At 47.1% G+C, this 17,853-nt stretch overlaps 3 protein-coding genes across 6 annotated transcripts; 1 reads left to right on the top strand and 2 right to left on the bottom strand.

Moving 5' to 3' along the window:
- The first annotated feature begins 1,753 nt into the window (after nucleotides 1–1,753).
- Nucleotides 1,754–6,563, top strand: LOC125545740 (putative auxin efflux carrier component 5a). The gene is made up of 5 exons (XM_048709771.2): nucleotides 1,754–2,683; nucleotides 2,955–3,040; nucleotides 3,533–3,690; nucleotides 6,020–6,096; nucleotides 6,199–6,563. The coding sequence occupies exons 1-5, from the start codon at nucleotides 1,944–1,946 to the stop codon at nucleotides 6,269–6,271; spliced, it is 1,134 nt and encodes a 377-aa protein (XP_048565728.1). The 5' UTR covers nucleotides 1,754–1,943; the 3' UTR covers nucleotides 6,272–6,563.
- Nucleotides 4,667–9,828, bottom strand: LOC125545741 (alpha/beta-Hydrolases superfamily protein). Of its 3 annotated transcripts, XM_048709772.2 has the most exons (15): nucleotides 9,657–9,827; nucleotides 9,528–9,576; nucleotides 9,365–9,426; nucleotides 8,826–8,926; nucleotides 8,651–8,720; nucleotides 8,506–8,575; nucleotides 8,049–8,105; nucleotides 7,901–7,968; nucleotides 7,744–7,824; nucleotides 7,496–7,573; nucleotides 7,258–7,413; nucleotides 6,971–7,123; nucleotides 6,670–6,734; nucleotides 5,062–5,111; nucleotides 4,667–4,950 (listed from the first exon to the last, which is right to left on the bottom strand). In XM_048709772.2, exons 1-14 carry the CDS (start codon nucleotides 9,768–9,770, stop codon nucleotides 5,105–5,107), a joined length of 1,131 nt encoding a protein of 376 aa, XP_048565729.2. In that variant the 5' UTR covers nucleotides 9,771–9,827; the 3' UTR covers nucleotides 4,667–4,950; nucleotides 5,062–5,104. The 3 variants fall into 3 exon arrangements, with proteins under 3 accessions (XP_048565729.2, XP_048565730.2, XP_087369910.1); XM_048709773.2 differs by lacking the exons at nucleotides 4,667–4,950; nucleotides 5,062–5,111 and adding an exon at nucleotides 5,147–5,507 and having other exon boundaries at nucleotides 9,657–9,828; XM_087513784.1 differs by lacking the exons at nucleotides 4,667–4,950; nucleotides 5,062–5,111 and having other exon boundaries at nucleotides 6,666–6,734; nucleotides 9,657–9,828.
- A 3,133-nt stretch (nucleotides 9,829–12,961) lies between these two features.
- LOC125545739 (uncharacterized) lies at nucleotides 12,962–16,095 on the bottom strand. 2 transcript variants are annotated; one of them, XM_048709770.2, is made up of 5 exons: nucleotides 15,871–16,095; nucleotides 14,668–14,781; nucleotides 14,278–14,532; nucleotides 14,021–14,212; nucleotides 12,962–13,932 (listed from the first exon to the last, which is right to left on the bottom strand). In XM_048709770.2, exons 1-5 carry the CDS (start codon nucleotides 15,871–15,873, stop codon nucleotides 13,141–13,143), a joined length of 1,356 nt encoding a protein of 451 aa, XP_048565727.2. In that variant the 5' UTR covers nucleotides 15,874–16,095; the 3' UTR covers nucleotides 12,962–13,140. The 2 variants fall into 2 exon arrangements, with proteins under 2 accessions (XP_048565727.2, XP_048565726.2); XM_048709769.2 differs by having other exon boundaries at nucleotides 14,668–15,063; nucleotides 15,871–16,084.
- Nucleotides 16,096–17,853: the final 1,758 nt, after the last annotated feature.

Genomic DNA, 17,853 nt, shown 5'->3' with positions numbered 1-17,853 from the left:
CATGCACCAATTCTCTCCACATTATCCTTCCGAACAAACTAAAAAATTCGCCGCGTATCTTTGTTCTTTGTGCATACATGATACATCTCGCTGTTTCAAGGTCGACCAGAGATATATTTGCATACGGAGCTACTACTAGCTAAGCATTGTTAAGTGATAATAACAATAATTTGGACAACATGCATGGGATGGGGCCGGGCTAGAATTTCGAACAAATCACTATACTGCGCACCGTATTCCCTCATGCAGACATATATGCTTGATTGATCGATCCACTTACCACGTACACGATACGTCTCTCTCTCTCTCTCTCTCTCTCTCTCTCTCTCTCTCTCTCTCTCTCTCTCTCTCTCTCTCTCTCTCTCTCTCTCTCTCTCGTCCCCCTCAGGTACGTAGGCCCCCAGGCAGGAGATGCTAGGTGGCTAGCGGTGCACTTTTGAAGCAACGTACTGGCCTGAGAGGCTGAGACCACTAGCATGCATGGGTAGTAGCATCATGCTAGCATTTCACCATAGCTTCATTCTCTTTCAACGCTTTACATGTAGTTATGTATCGTCATCTAGCTTGCTAGTTGCGCAAGTGCCTGTTATTCCCAGCTTTTTATTGCATCGATCGGTTGAGCATATATCCATTTTACTTTTTTTGTGTGCAAAATACATGTCCATTTTACTTGTACGAGTATGTAACAAATGGCAAGTGGTAGAGTTAAGTACTCCCTCCTTACCAAATTATAGTGCGTGGATATTTTTCATAAGTAAGACACTCAAAACTTTATAAAAGTTGATTAAGTTTGTAAAAATATTATCAACGTTTTTACGATATTAAATTAATACCACAAGATTCGAGATGAAATGTGTTTTCATTTCAGAAACGATAAGTACCTGGCGTCATGTACGAGCACATGGCAAATCGAACGTTTTCGATGGCGATTCTAATGATGCAAGGATGGCAAATTAGTTAACACACACGGCAATTTTCCATCCAAAAAATAAACCGAAACGCGAAATTGCCATGCTTGCCAACTAAAGTTGACATTCCCACGTCACTAAACTTGCCGTCGAACACGTTCGATTTGCCATGTGCCCGTACCCGATGTCCGGGCATCGGGCGTTATCAAATTCCTTTCATTTTGAGATGGTCAAAGCTCATGGTTTTTCTCCTTCTAAAAACCTGGTCAAAGTTTATAAACTTCAACTTCTTCAAAATACTATACGTGCAACCAGCTGACGATGTGAACAGCTGAGCACTGACCATAAGCGTACGCACGCACGCACGCACGCCGACCGGGCTCGATCGAGCCGAAAGCATGGGAATTGGGGTGTACTGTACGTCCATTTCAGTCTCCTCGATCGCATGGACTTGGCGCTCTGCTTTCGGCCACATCCCACGTACTGTTGCACGCACCTGAACGCACGCGCACCGCGCGTATGTGTGTGTCCATGTCAGCCGCCTCTCCTCTCGTCGAAGCAAAGCAAACGAAGCTACTGCATGTCCATGTCAGCCGCCTCACCTCAAGTAGTTCACTCTCGCTGCTGCATGCGCGCGCGCGTCCGTGCATGCGCGCACAGATTCGAAAGCCAAAATTAAAGCGCGCGAACAAGATCCCCCCTCCTCCCCTAAACCTAACCGTCCCTTCAACCGGCCACTAGCTAGCTTGCCAGAGCTTCCGTGACATGTCCAACACCTGGCCACACACTCGTCTCTTCCACCTCGCCCCCAGCCCCCTATAAAACTCGCCACCCCGGCTCACCTAGCCTCTCACACACTATAGCTCTCACTCCACCGGGCACACACACACTCTTGCACGCTCGATCGATCGATCTCTAGCTTGCACGAGATCACAAGGTCACGAGTTAGTTTCGACAGCAAGAGGAAGAAGAAGCGGGTCACCGGCGCCGCCTGAGACCGAGGAGGAAGAAGGGGGCCACACGTACTAGTCGAGGATGATCGGGTGGGGGGACGTGTACAAGGTGGTGGCGGCGACGGCGCCGCTCTACTTCGCGCTGTTCCTGGGCTACGGCTCGGTGCGGTGGTGGCGCATCTTCACGCGGGAGCAGTGCGACGCCGTGAACCGCCTCGTCGCCTTCTTCGCGCTGCCCTTCTTCACTTTCGAGTTCACGCTGCACACCGACCCGTTCCAGGTCAACTACCGGGCCGTCGCCGCCGACGTCATCTCCAAGGCCGTCATCGTCGCCGTCATCGCCGTCTGGGCCAGGCTCCTCGGCCGGAACGGCAACGGCAAGGGCGCCGCGGGGTGGTCCATCACCGGCTTCTCCCTCTCCACGCTCACCAACTCGCTCGTCGTCGGCGTGCCCATGGCGCGCGCCATGTACGGCGAGTGGGCGCAGCAGCTCGTCGTGCAGCTCTCCGTGTTCCAGGCCATCGTCTGGCTCACGCTCCTCCTCTTCGTGCTCGAGGTCCGGAAGGCCGCCATCGGCATGTACGTCGACGTCGGCAGGAAGAACGTCGTCCACGACGCCACGATGCCCGAGTCACCGGTCAAGGCCGACGTCGAGGCTGCGCCCACCGGCGCCGTGGCCGTGCTGGTGGTCGGCGGCGTCGAGGAGGTGGGCGGCAAGCCGTCGGTGTGGAGGCTGGTGAAGACGGTGGCGCACAAGCTGGCGCGCAACCCCAACACCTACGCCAGCTTCGTGGGCATCACCTGGGCCTGTGTTGCCAACAGGTATGGTGCTACGTGCATTCCGACGTGTCGCTCACCATGCAGCACTGCATGCGTATGCATATGCATGCTGCTTTAATGCTATCTCCTCTCCACAAGCCCTAGACTAGAGCTAGCCATATAATTTGTTTAGAATTTATTTTCTGCTCCCCAAATGCATATGCATGCACGGTAGATATGCAATGGGACGAACTATTTTACTGCCCATCTTTTGCACCCCATGTTAACAAGTTTCAATAAGTTTGTGCTAGCTGAACATGAAATTAATATGCAGGCTACACATGGAGCTGCCAAGTGTCCTGGAGAACTCGGTGCTCATCATGTCCAAGTCGGGCACGGGGATGGCCATGTTCAGCATGGGTGAGTCACCAATCCATTACTTATATATGAATATGATGCAAACATGCGCATGTTTTATCCAGATTTACGTACGTGCATGCACTGCTGGTGCATAGTGGTTAATCTTAATCGCAGAGGTATCGCATAGCTATCACTTCCATAGCTTTGCATCGCTACTTGTTCCAATCCGGATCTAATACCCCATCATCTAGTAGTAATACATATTCCATTTGGTTATTAGTAATAATTACCTAAAAGAAATGAAATAGTACAAAGAATCATATATAGCAAAAGCAATAGAATATTTGCAGAGGAATCCATCCACCAAAAGGCACAGGTTCTGCTTTCACGTTGCATGCATGCTGTCTGTGGTCGACAGCAACCTAAAACAGGAGTGAAAGGCAACAAAAAATATTACTCTACTAGAGAAACTTACAAGATTATTCTAGAGTTGTTCGGTTAACTCATGTAGTACGGGGTAGTACTAGCTAGCTAATTTTTGTGTGCATGCAGGACTGTTCATGGCGCAGCAAGAGAGGATCCTGGCGTGCGGGCCGGGGTATGCGGCCCTGGGCCTGGCCCTCAAGTTCGGTCTCGGCCCGGTCGCCATGGCCATCGGCTCCATCGCCGTCGGCCTCCGCGGCGACGTCCTCCGCGTCGCCATCATACAGGCACGTACCGCTCCCTAATCACCTCATCACCTCATCTCCTTATGCTATTCTACATGCGTCCAACAAAATTTCACTAATCTGAATACTTCAGTTCTGCTTCTGAATCCCCTTATTAAGCAACTGAGAAATAACCTTTTTACAGTTACCACTAAAAACTATCTGGCCTAAACACGTGGTGATTCGTGTAAGTACAAAAAAGATATACCCTCCATTCCTAAATATAAGACGTTTTGGCAGTTCATGTATAGACAGAGATAGCACAAGATTTTGATCGGTCGGCTATCCATGTCTAGTCGGTCCCTTTTTACCGACATGTTTATAAGATTAAAGATCAAATTTGTGTTTACGAAACCGTTTCAAAGCCAACACGCTCAAAGGGGCTGTGTATTACTGAACATCTAGTCTCTGTTTCCTGACACCTGAGAATTTTCACTTGGTTAATGCTACGCGAGTTGATGCTATGCTGATGTCAACCCACCCAGCATCTGCCTTCCTAGGCATGCATGCAAGAAAACCAATGAAGAGTTTTTACCACTTTATAGCAAAGTCCCGTGGCTTCACTTTTGACCAGAAAAGAAAACCAGCTTAAGCCGAGCACTTCGGTCCTTACTGTGCATTTTAAACAAAAGCTTTCACAAAGTCATCTACCATGATTGGATTTCACCGACATTAGATCGCATCCGCGGAGAAAACATTACCACAAGAACACAAAGCCGCCCGAAGGTTTTCTTTAGTCGATGTAGATTAGGTATAATTTCCTCAAGACCACACACACAAATGTGCGATCCCAATCTGAGATTCGAGTCCTAGTTTGTCAGCACCACTAACCTCGCCACTTTGGGCTTTTGAGACCAACGCTGCCTGCAGAGCCACAAACATGGAGCCTAATGCTTAAAAGCTAAGCATGCACCACAGGAGCAATAACAGACTCATTATAGTTTAATCACATCGTTACGTGGCATGGGACACGTACGCGTTCCAAACAGTATAGTTGTGTGATTGCAGTTAGCAGAATTATCATCTTGGTCATCTGTGTTGATATTGTTTAAGAACATTATAAATCATGCACAACGCACACTGAAAAACGCATCCAATAACATGGAACACAGACCGGTAATTGCCGTTTGTTTGTGTCCGTACACACTCAAAATCACTCTAGAGCGCTGTCTTGACCATGGAGTTGGGGCGGCGCAGCTTCTCTTTTTCATACCAAGAAGAGTGCATGTCCTTATTTGCTATTGTTGTGCCACATTTTGACCCCTGGCGAGGACGAGAGGAGATCGTTGAAATCGGTCGGGGATCGAAACTGTGCTTAAATTAAAGGAAAAGGAAAAGAAAGGCTTAGAGAAAGTGCAAGCAAGGGCACACCACCTGTTTTTGGCATGTTGTAGAGCCTGGCCCCATATGACTATAGTCATCCTCTGATGAAAAAAGGCCATGTCCAAAACAGCAAGACATTAACAACCACTCATTAGATGCTTGTCATACAGTCGCATAGGCATGAACCACACTAAACTGTTGGTTAAACACTAGCATCCATATAGTAATATGTAAAGTTTGACAACATAATCATGTTAAGGGTTTTTTTAAACCAGTAGCTGCTATTGTGGAGTCAGCACTTAGACGATGCACCAGGGTAGTCCTACTCCTCATCATGTCAGCTAATGCGCATTTCACTGGGGATGAGTTGGCCTCATATGAACCAATAAATATTTTGATGTGGATCATGGTTAAAGAATAGTCTGCCCTCTTTGATGCCTGACTGATGTCCATGCCTCGTCATCCTTTCATAATACCCCATGTTGGCACTTCAAACCCTATATATAACATCATAAAAGATGCAAAGCGGTGCCAGTTTTGCTTTGGTGAAACAATCACTACTTATTGTCAAGGTAAAGGACTGCCACAATTTAACAAACTGGAGGTAAAAGGGAGAATGTTACTCTGGAGGCGGTGCTTGGAACAGGTGTGAACTCAATCCTGGACTCCAAGAATTTGTGGTCTAAAAAGAGGGGGGAATTGGCCTCCAGCCAGATAGTGGGAAAGTTATCATCTGGGTGATGGTAGGGTTATGAAGGTCCGATCTCATATACCAAGAAGATGTTCCTCTCTACAGCTCAACCTTACTAAAATGAGTGTACACGAGGTTCTACATATTGTTGTTAAGAAATTTCAAATAAAAAATTGGTACCTCTTTATAATACTTTCTATATTTAATTCTTGAAATATATTGGACTGTAATTAAAAACAACGGGGGTAATGCATTATAATGCTGTTGACATTTTCCTGTGCCTATAGCCTGACTAAGCTTTGTTTGAACATTCTGCAGGCTGCACTACCTCAATCGATCACGTCGTTCATATTTGCAAAAGAATACGGGCTGCATGCAGACGTCCTTAGTACTGCGTAAGTCTTTGGAACTAACTATAAACTACAATTAGATGAGGGCAAATTCTTATGCAGACAACAATTTCTTAGTCTTACACCGTTTGTTGCTCAATTTTGCAGGGTGATTTTTGGGATGCTTGTCTCCCTGCCATTGCTAGTAGGACTTTATATAGTCTTAGAGCTAATTAGGTAGACGCAGAGCCTTGGATACATCAGGAAAACAGATTTTCCCCCTGAAGCTGCCCAAACATAAACGCTGACAAGAAATGTTATGACATATCTCATAACTACATTCCTCATCACATAAAACTCCAGTGGGAGTTATCTGAGTGCTATGGAATCCTTTTAACACACCTTGTGTTAGACCAGCCCAGGCCATTAGGCCCATTACGTACTCTAACACCTTGTAACAACAAGGCTTACTTATTCTGTTACTCAAAAGAATGTATTACATGAATGCTTGATATTGAGTCTGACTTCTCTGAGCCAGTCAGTTTTGCAGTGGTGTAAACAGTTAAAAACGACATTTGTGGCGGACAATGTCAAAAATTCAACTGTGAAAGGAAGTAAATAAAGTTTCAACAGCATTACCTCAGTATACGTTTTAGTATATTCCCTAGCTCTTCACCACGATCCTCCTGAGCATGGTGCCCTGCCTGTATGATAAGTCATGAAACCAAATTAGTAACACGTGAAGTGAAGAGAACAAGATCCAGGCATCCAAATTAGTTGCGCAAGAAAAAGAAGATGTATCAGCCACCTATTCCTAATACAAGGAACCATGAAAATAATCTAGACCTGCAGTAACTTTACTTTGATTTCATTTAATTTCCATTTAAGTACTTTGAACATAATGTTTTAAAAAAATTGGGAGAAGTGTACAGAAACAAACCATTGGCAGCTGCACAACGTTGTGTTTTAGGCCATCACAAAAATCTTCAACCCCATCATAAGTGAGCCAACGATCTCTCAAGCCCCAACATATTGTTGTCTTCGTATTCCATGAATCACTCGCTAATATGCTCCTCATGGACTCAATGTAAGCCTGTATTAAAACAACCAATTTAGAGCATTTAAATTAACATAGCAATAGCAAGGTGATAGATCAGCTGTCTGCATCAATAGACAGGGGTTACCCTCTTTTTGAAACAAAAGCCAGGCAATAGATGAGCATACTACCTTAAGATCCTTTCCCATAGCTCTTGTTATTGCATTCAGTGCAAAACCAGATGCACCTGAGACAAGGTATGGCCTTCTATATACAGTAGCATCTTCCTCCTTCATCATGTATGGCCCACTACTAGTCAAGGCCTTATCACTAGCTCTAAGAGGATCCTGAAAGATTTAAGACAGTTGTTTTTAACCAAAATGGTTATATAACATAAGTCTAGGCAAAGTTGGCACAATAGCTGCTAACCTGAGAAAATACTTCGCCCAACAAAAAGTTGCTGAAACATGCAAGGGTGGATGGAAGCTTTGCATGTTTGTCGGTTATCTATAATATGAGATATCCCGTGATCAGCCTATAACTCTTGAAACATAATGAAGCCTTTAACTCATAAATTAGATTCAGCCTGCAACTCTTAATGTATAATGAAGCTTTAGAGGGAAAACTTGCTTATCTCACCAAAATGCCTGTGCAAAATACACGATAAAAAAACTTACCGGTGGATTAACTAGTATAAGGTGGTTCAACTTGTCCTGATGTTCTTTAGCATATTTGACTACAGTTGGAGCGAAGTACCCCTGCAAGATTTTACATTCTTGCATTAAAACACACACACAATGATACATTAACCAACATCCATATGATGAGAAGCACCTGAACAACAATGGAGAGCTTATCAGGAGCAACAGCATCTATTAATGATTCCAGGGCTGAAGTATATTCTGGAACATGGTAGTTCATATTAGTATGCAGTTCAACACGATTGTTTGGAACAAAAGGAATAATATGAAGATCACATTACCATCCAGAGTATAGTCAAAACCATATTTAGGTTGAGGCTTGTCTGAGAATCCAAAACCTGCAAATACAAACTTCTTTGTTCTAGAGTTACAGATAAATATCTAATTGTTCTAACTTCTGGGGACTGAGCGGGAACACCAAACAGAAACACAACCAGTTATTTACTAGTCCGTAGAGCGCTGAGGAGATTTTTACAAAAGGGGAAAAAGTTTTGTGGGTGGTAAGTTGGTAACTGGTAAGCTAGTCAAATCTGTCCCTTCTGTTCTTGATTTCTGACATCAGAGGTTGATAACTTGTACCAGTGATGACTTTCTATGTTGCTCCATATACTCTTTGAGACTAATGACCAGTAATTTTTCAGAATGTGTTTTGCCATCATATGAATGACATAGCTTTTCTCTGCCAATTTATTCGATTATTCTACATTTATCAAGCACCAAAAAATGTACATAACTCACCAAGCCAGTCAAAAGCAATGGAACGATACTTGTCTGATAGTACAGGTAGCACATTTCGGTAAGAGTATGCCTGTAACCCAAAAAAGCCTCAGCACAGCCATTGTCAGTGTAATGCGAAGAAATTGGAAGCCATCTAAAAACTGACCTGAGATGGAAACCCATGAATTAGAAGGACAGTAGGATTAGAAGAGCTCCCCGCTTCCACACAAAACCAACTGAAACACAATAAAGAAGTACACAGAAAAACTATGATCTTCTTTGCTATATTAACATACTTGTCCTATATATTAGCAGACAACATATGGTTCAATTCAACTCACTTAAAAACATCACCCGAAGATTGTGATCCTGAACCCATGGTGAGCCCAAAAAAGGGATCCTTTGCCTTTTCTTTGTTCCCATATAATGCATGAGCTTTTACCTGCAACAGTTTGGGTAATTCATCAAAAACTAACCAGCATATACAATGTAACTAATTGGCACCACACCACAAAAAAAAAATCCCTTATCAGCACAAGTGTACACTCATTGCCATGCTTGGTCAGACAACTGATAAGTCAAAAATTTACGGCAACATTGGCACAACACGATGTTAGCAGACGAAAGGCGCAAACATTCAAACATTTGCTCAAACAAAATAAAGGAAACTACCTATCAGCACAAGTGCACACTCGTTAGCATCCCTAGCTCAAATTACAGTGGTCACACGATTGATAAGTCAAAAGTTCATGACACGGCACTGAATTAGCAGGGAAAAGGTGTAAACATCCAAACATTTGCTCAAAACTAGAGAGATTGTGAGTATCCATCAGCGCAAAACAAGAGATCGGAACAGAGTGAATGAGTGACCGCATCGTACCATTCTCCCCTGAGCGAACCACTCGTCCGACCTACTCGGGCCTTCGGCTTCCGCATACTTCCCTGCACCAATCCCCACGTTAGCAAGCATCAGAGCAGAGAGGAACCCACCCAAACTTTTGCACCCTGCGATTCCGCAAGCATGCACACAGATCCTCACTCACCCCCGCTGAACGAGAAGCCGTCTCCGATGTCGTCGTCGACGTACAGATCCTGCAACAGACACCAAATCAAACCCAAACCGAGCAAGAAACCACCAAATGCGGGCGCGGGCGCGGGCGCGTGGGATGGACCTGGTCGTCCGGGCGAGCGGCGCGGCGCCAGGTGGGGAGGGGCTTCCGGGGGCGGAGGAGGAGGCCGCGGGGGAGGGCGGCGTGGAAGCGCGGGGCGGCGAGCGGCGGCGCCATGGGAGGGCTGGCGGGGCGGGTGCCATGGGGGATCGGATTCCGTTGGGGTTTTGGAGGGAGACCGTGGCGGGGCCTGGAGGGGATAGGGTTTGGTTGGTTCGCGCCCACCTGCTCCTCCCGCCACAGTTCCAACGGCCGTGATCCGGAAACATGAACTTCTGTGGGTCCGGCTTGTCAGTGGCTGCTGCTCACGGCTATGCGCGCATCGTTTCTTCTTTGTGTGTTTTTCTCAACACTTCTCAGCGCGGTTCATGTATTGTTGAGAGTGTGCCTTGTCTCCCGGCGGCCAGATCCGCGATGGGGATCGACAAATTGTATCGATCGGTACGGGAATTTACTCAAAATCTGAGTATAAGAGGATGGCAGTGCGACGGCGCCGCACTTGGAGGTGGGAGCGGAGCTGCCATGGCGGCATGTGGGGTTGTGGTGGTGTTGCCGGACGTGTTGGTGGTGGTGGGTGGCGTCGCGGCGGTGAGTTGACCAGTGCTCTTGGTTGCTACAGGTGGCGGTTGGCTAGATTGACTATGCTGGCAATGGGTTTGATGAGCTCCAGGTGAAAACCATAGTTGATGCCAGCATCGGCGGTCTCCTAGGACGTCGTTCTTTCCTTGGAGGTGGCATCGTGGAGCCCCTTCACCTCCCGCATCTTCTCAGTCTCAGATTCTTTGGGTGAAAACCCAAGCTTCGCCCTTGGTCGAAGCGGACGATGGCGATGGTCCCCATTGCTTCCCTCTTGGAGGCTACGCCTTGGAGGTTTGGTCTCGTCAGTTGGTGGTGGATCATGTGGCTTGGTTAGCTTTGTCGTCTGCTAGGCGAGTGTGTGGCCTCGGGGCCGGCGTGGAAGTCGGAGCAACGACTCTGGAAGTCTCCTCCACATGGTGTTGATTTTGGTCGCTTGGGCGGCAATGTTTTCGACTAGGCTAGTTCGTGGCCTCGGGGCCAGTGTGGAAGTCAGAGCAGCGGCTCCGGAGATCTCCTACGCGAGGGTGTTGCCTTTGGTTGCTTAGGCGACAGAGCCATCGAAGTTGGGTCGCGGTCTTAGGTTGGTGTGGATGTCGGAGTGGCAACTGTGTTAGGTTGTTGGGTGTCATCTGTTATCATCTCGGTGGCGGTGTTGTTGGGTCGGTTGGGTGTTAGTTTGTTATTAGGGTCTTCTGTATAAGTTACTACACTGCTTTGATTAAAATGCAGTATTGGGTCCTTTTGGACCATCCTTTGTTAAAAAACATGGTTGATGGATCTATGAGTCTTTAAATCCAATTTCACACTTGAAGTCAACTATCCAAAAATTAGAAAGTTCATGACTATTTGGATCCAAAGAGATTCTGAAAATTAGTTCAAATATTTCGATTTTCTGAGGATATTATTCGTGTTGTGAAGCCTTTCAATCCCTCGGTTAAAGGAAAGGAAGGACAATGATACTTTATAGGCTACTTTGATGTTTTGATAGGGCTATCTGCTAGAAGGTATATAGCTGAGGGGTTAATGATATAACTATTGTGTCAGATACAAAAGGTAAATAATCCAGTGGATGTAGAGGATTTTCGTACTATCAGTCTTCTTTATTAGATTTATAAAATCTTCTCAAAGTGTCCGGCGAACCGCTGAAGGCCATTGTTGTATGATATGATTCTCCTACTCACGGTGCTTTCATTCCTGGTCGTTTGATCATAGATACTGCTCATTTTTGTGTTCAAGTATGTGCACTCCATGAGCACTCCGATGGATTTGACGAAAGACTATGAATGAGTGGATTGGACCTTCTTGACAGTTATGCTTCCGCCTCTGGGATTCTCATCTATTTGGACTAGTTGGATTATGACTTGTGGACCTATTATTACATATTCTATATGCTTCAATGGACAATGAATGACGTCCTTTTCCCAACCCAAGGCCTCCGACAAGGCGATCCCCTATTGTCTTATTCATTTCTTTTGCTGGTTGACGCACTCTCTGTTCTTTTGATCGATGCCATTTATAGGAGAGCGTTCCAGGAGTTTGGCATGGTAGGCAAGCACTGGGGATGTCATGTTTGCTTTTTTCTGATGATTGTATGATGTTATTTCAAGTGAATATTGACCGGTCTTTGAGTATTAATAATTTTTTCGTTTGAGTGTGAGAGGGAACATGTTAGCAGCTGAACACATCTGAGTGTTCCCTTATGTTTGATAAGAAGTGTGGTATTGAGAAGCTTCTGCTATAGAAACTATGGAGGTGGTTTCATAAAGTTTTGAGGATGCAAATTTGGTACTCCGGCTCTAAGAAAGGCGTACGGAAGTCCAGGTTTTGGTCTGCGGGAGGATAAACTGTAAAGTGTCTACGAGATTGGGCTGAAAAAATATACTCCCTCTGTTCCTTGATATAAGGTGTATAGATTTTTGAGAAAAACTCCGAAATATAAGGTGTATTGCGTTGCACCACTCGTTTGGATTTTATTTTTTTAGGGATTTGATTACATTTCCTTATAGCAAGCAAGCTCCTTTATTTTATCATATCAATTAAACGGGCTAAAGAGATTTTGATTAAGTCTATTATACAAGCATTGCCTACATATTCCATGGGGGTTTCAAATTCCACGTTGGTTTGCGTGATGATTTAACTCATATTGTTTGGGACTTCTAGTAAGGAACGAAGGAAAATGCATTGGTTGACGCGGGAAAAAAAACTATTACACTAGGGGCATGGAGGCATGTGCTTTCGTGATCTCCATTTATTTTACATGCTCCTTTGGCCAAGCAAGCTTGAGATTGTTGGAAAACGGCGAATTGCCTTTGTGATAGACCTCTAAATGCACGTCATCTTCGATTCTAGTTTTGTTTATTCCCAAAGAGAAACAGAGATATGTATTGTCACATTGTATTTGAAGCTCCAAGCTCCCTAACCAGGCCTGCAATTTTGATGTTTCTATATCGTCTAAGAGAATGTCAGTGCAACAACAAGTTGCTAACTGCCATTTGTTCTTCGGACGCCTCATCACCATGGCCGGATCTGATTTTCTGGGACTTGAGACCATCAAATTCTGAAAGCTTGATTCAGTTTTCTGGAAGTTGAGCCGAACAATTTTGGAAAGCCTGCTAAGTTTTTTTTTAAAGTTGAGTCCATCAGTTATCCAATTCGGTATTCTGAAAGTTATGATAAAACTGACATGTCAAAAACTCAAAACTTGGGTCTTTCAAAAAAAAACTCAAAACTTCATTAATCCACCTTTTTACCGAAAATTATGATAATTACATCGTCTTTGAACCTATCTTATTGGCCGGGGAGAAAGAGATCTGTACATGACATGTTATCCGAAGCTCTCTAGACCTGTAAATTTTGATGTATCTTCTATGTCATCTACTCAACCGCAAAGGCCATCGCCGGCGGCGGGTCATCCCTTGGGCGTCGCCGTCGGCGGCTGCGGGTAGGGGTCCGTCCAGCACATGTCCTCCGCCACCGCCTCCTTCCACCTCTTGTTGAATATCTGCAGCTCCTTATACGATCGCAGCCGCACTGCGTACCTGTCCGCCGACGTCGCCGACGACGCCTTCGCCTTCGGCGCCGGCCCCTTGCCGCCGCCGTCATCGCCGAGCGTGGGGATGCCGCGGTGGAGGACGTACTCGCTGTCGACGATGCCGACGTTCGCGCTCCGGTCGCCCTGTGCGCAGTACCCGAGCTTGAAGTCGAGCCCCCAGGCGAAGACGAGGTCGTTCTGGATCATCCGCCACGCGCACCGCCACGCCGCGCGCGAGAACACCGGCACCATCATCTCCACCCACCCCGTGCACGGCGGCCCCGTGCTGTTGCCGTAGCACCTCCCGCCCCCGGCCGTCTTGTAGAACCGCCGGTGCACCGTCCCGCCGCGGCGCGAGCGGGCCGTGAGCCGGTGGTGGATCTGCGACCGGTGGTCCAGCGCCGGCTGCGAGATCTCCAGCCCCTCCTTCCTGACGATCCTGAGGTACCTCATGGGGTCGAAGCCGTCCACCTCGATGTCCTCGTCCCAGAGGAAGATGTAGTCGTAGTCGGCGACGAGGTCCGGGTGCAGGAACCGCTTGCCGAACCACCACTTGGTCTGGTCCACCGCCGCCACGTGCACCGCGCGGCGCGACCACGGCAGGTCGCTCCACCCGTCCACCGCGCCGTCGTAGTGGAACAGCATCACCGCGAAGTTCGCCGCCGGGAACTGCACGACCATGATCACGGCGAACAGTTAAGCATCGAGAATTAAGCTGATCAGGAAAACTGAGTGATCGTGCATGCATGGCGCGCACCTTGGAGACGAGCTTGTCGACGACGGCCTTCTGCTTGATGCCTACGGGGATCGCCAGGAGGCTCTTCGCCGGCCGGCCGGCGGCGACCCCCTTCCGCCCAGGGTTGCCGCCCAGCGACTCGAACTCAAAGTTGGACTTGTCCTGCACGATGCCCCTCGGCAGCGCCTCGCTGCCCGGAGCCCTGCACTGGTTCTGCAAGCAACAGTTGTTCAGCAGGTGTTCTGAAACTGAAAACAATGTGTCTCTGACTGACTGACCTCGCAGATGTCAGGGGCTTCTTCCACCGGCGGCGTCGTTTGCTCCACCGGCGTCGTCGCCTGTTCCACCGGCGGCGTCGCCTGTTCTTCTTCCACCGGCGTCGTCGTTTGTTCCACCGGGGGCGTCGCCTGTTCCACTGACGGCGTCTCAGCCACGTCGCTCGCGACGCGCAGATCGCTGGCCGGAGGCAGGGGCCTGAACGAGTCCTCGTTAGCGGCCAGCTCTCGTGGCTGCACCTGCAGTATCGACAGGTTCTGCAGGGGAACAACCGAGCAGCTCAGGCGTGACACTTCTGCAGCATCGCGGCGCCTCATTCGTGTGACGCGAAATGTGATCACCATCAACATGTCATGTTCAGTTATCTACAATACACAGCAAACAGCACGCACCTCCTTGTGATGGAGCGTGACGATGGCGCCGGCGACGAACACCAGCGCCAGGAAGACGAGCGCGGCCGGCGGCACCACGCCGGAGAACCGCTTCGCGTCGCCGGGCGCCGGACCCTGCGGGTGTGGGGACGAGCCGTCAGAACCAGCAGCGAGCGAGCGCATCATCATACATGTGTCAGGGTTTCAGGGAGGGCAGAGGCAGGATTGAACGAGGTAAAGCAATGTGAACTTCGCTCGGATTAACCAAGCCGGCCTTGATCGGGAAGCAAAGAGACGGAGGTTTACGCGGCGGAGGGGAAACCCAAGGGAGGACGGTGAAGCAATGCCAAGGCGCGCCCTGAAATCTACTGCAAGTGTGGCCGCCAAGCAAAGAAACCTTCACCGGGGTTAAGAACTCTGCAACAGCAGCAATCAACCTCTGTGGCACTCCAAGAAAAAACAACTGAAAAAACAGCAAAACGTGCGCGGGGAGATAAAAAAAATTCAGAGAGAATTTTGCTGTTCCAGTCCAGTTAACACGGCCACAGCCTACGAAATGGAAAGAGATTTCAAATTATGGATTCACATGCAATGCATCAGAGCTAATAAAATGGAACCAAAATTCTAAAATTTCAAATTATGGAACCAGAGTAACCCCTGTCTGAATTCTGATTCACTCGAGCCTCGCAAGCAGAGCACCTGCCATAGCTACAGAATTTTATAAAAATGGAAAGCGCGTCGCCGGAGAATTGCCGGAGCGCCGGCCTGGCTGCTGAAATTCCTCGCGAGAAAGGCGATAAAACACCCTACAAAAGTTTCTTCCGGGAATTCCAAAAATCCGATCTTGAACGCAATTCAGTGAATCCCAAGCAAGCAGACGACACAAAAATTCTCCGCGGATCATCATCACCTCGTCACGGGCAGTTCTGCGGGCGGATTCCGGCAAAAGAATTCAGCGGCGGGAACCCACGAGCTCGGAGAGATTCGATTTTCTGAACCGCCGTCCGTGCACTGAATGAACCCAACGACTCGGCAAAAAGGCGGCGGAGAGCAGCGCGAATTCAGGGGGGAAGCGTTACGCATCTCCTCCCAGGAAAAAAAAAAGCACCGAAACGTAACGGAACTCCATCCACGTTGCCTGGAACTGGAATGGATAAAGCTCCAACTCCGGCGAGGAATTACGACCGGAGAAAAAAAAAACAGAGGAGATCAAGAACGGCTTACCATGGCGATCTTCTCACGAGTCCGTCGGGGGCTTGCTCCAGCCGCCGGCGACCATTGACGGGGCCGAGCTCGTGATCGGAGGCGAGCGGGGAGCGGCGGGAATCGGCGGCGCGAGGAAGAAGAACTGAACAAGTCGGAAGTGGAGACGAAGGGGGAGGAGAAGTTGGGAGGGAGATGGAAGAGAGGAGTAATGATAATGGAGGGATATTTTTAATGCTTTCGCCCCTCATGAATCATAGCCTTCGGTTCCGTTTCTGGGCGGTATTGCGTCCTTGCGAATATACCCCTGATATTTTATTTATTTGGAGATAGATCCCTAAAAAGGGTTTAAGGATTCCCATGATCATGGTTTATTGGTCCTTACTATTCATTTTTTTTGGGTTAAAAGGAGATGTAATGAGGTGTCAAGTTATTATGTATTGGGATATAAAAACACCTCATCATTAGGCGTGGCATCGCGGCGACGTGTACACGCATTGTGTATATATCTCTCTAGATTATTAAAAGACATCGACTTGAATATACTAGTTTACATGATAGTACTCTAAACATCAGCCAACTCATCAATCATTGCTGAGATGGCTGGTTTAGCTTCTTGTCAAACATGTAATGTATTGAACACCTACAACTGCAATACACCTCTTCTTCACTGTTATGCATTCAAGGTATAAAGGTCATAGACATTATGGGTCTTCTAAACACATGATAATAGTTAGCAAAGTGGACTTGCTCCAAACTAATATCGTGCGAAATTTATATTTAGATATATATACATGCTTTCCTAAAAAAAGATATACACAAATGTGTATTTTTGTATATTTAGACATATATAAACACATGTTCAAAAAAAGGCATATATAAACACTTCCCTAATATATATATATATATATATATATATATATATATATATAAATGTGGAATGGTGTCTGCTAAAAACGGTGAAATGTAAGGGCTTGCGCCGAAAGATGCTGGAATAATACTTGTGGAAGTCAAGATTGATGACCATACGTCACAAGAGGGGGGACTTGCCTTTTCGGTGTCCACCCACCAGCTAAGCTAAAAAATGTGCTCATTTATTTTTGTCGATTTCCCCTACTAATATTTTTCTTTGGGAGAAAATTATTCTACTGCTTCAATGAGTACAAGCAGAAAATAATCACCATTCGTCGTATTAAAAAAGTTTTTTTCTTTGCGAAAACTAGGAAAAAAGATTTCGTCATCATGTAATTTCTACTGATAGAGCGAGGGATACGGTGGCTGAATGGCATTCGGCGGAGCTGATAAAATTCACCCGCTACGAGACGATATGCGGCGGAGGGAATGAATGAACAGGAGCCGCCGTGTCTGATAAGTGGGGCCAGATGAAGTTTGTTTGAGCCGGTTCGCGTGTACCCCACGAGGGGCTTTCAAACACGTGGGGGCCATTGTTCATTTCGCACGCTGCGCATGAAAAAACTTCACTGCATATGTATCCTAGCGTGCTCGGGATCTTCTGTGGTCTTAGCTTTTTGCACCTCATGTTTTCCGAGAGGAATATGGGCTTTGTTACGCATGCATCGTTGCATGAACAAAACAAGGTTAAATCCAGCGTTTCTTCAGTCGGGTTTGGCGTGCAGTACTGCATGCAAGATACGCTCTGAACGCCACGACACAAACACGCTACTTTTAAACAGCCATGCTATGCTGACATTTTCATGAAAAATATGATGTCATTGTTTATTCTCATGAAAAAAGAGTATGATTTTTACACGCGCAAAGCACCAAACTCAGGCGCACACACACTGAAACGCGTTTATCGGAGATTGGAGTCGTGGAGTTTGAACGTTAGTGAAGACACTGTAAGATGTCTTCTTGCTCGACGGACATGATGTCTCACCGTGGAGACATGCGGGACCTTAAATCGGAGATTTCAGGAGATTTCATCTCTGGTAGGTTGAGTGTATAACCACCACCATGATGAAATGGTTAGAGAAGTTTGACCGT

Source organism: Triticum urartu, chromosome 3A, assembly GCF_056163025.1.
Source record: "Triticum urartu cultivar PI428250 chromosome 3A, HENAU_Tu73, whole genome shotgun sequence".
Taxonomy (NCBI): domain Eukaryota; kingdom Viridiplantae; phylum Streptophyta; class Magnoliopsida; order Poales; family Poaceae; genus Triticum; species Triticum urartu.
This window is presented reverse-complemented; position numbering and strand designations above follow the sequence as displayed.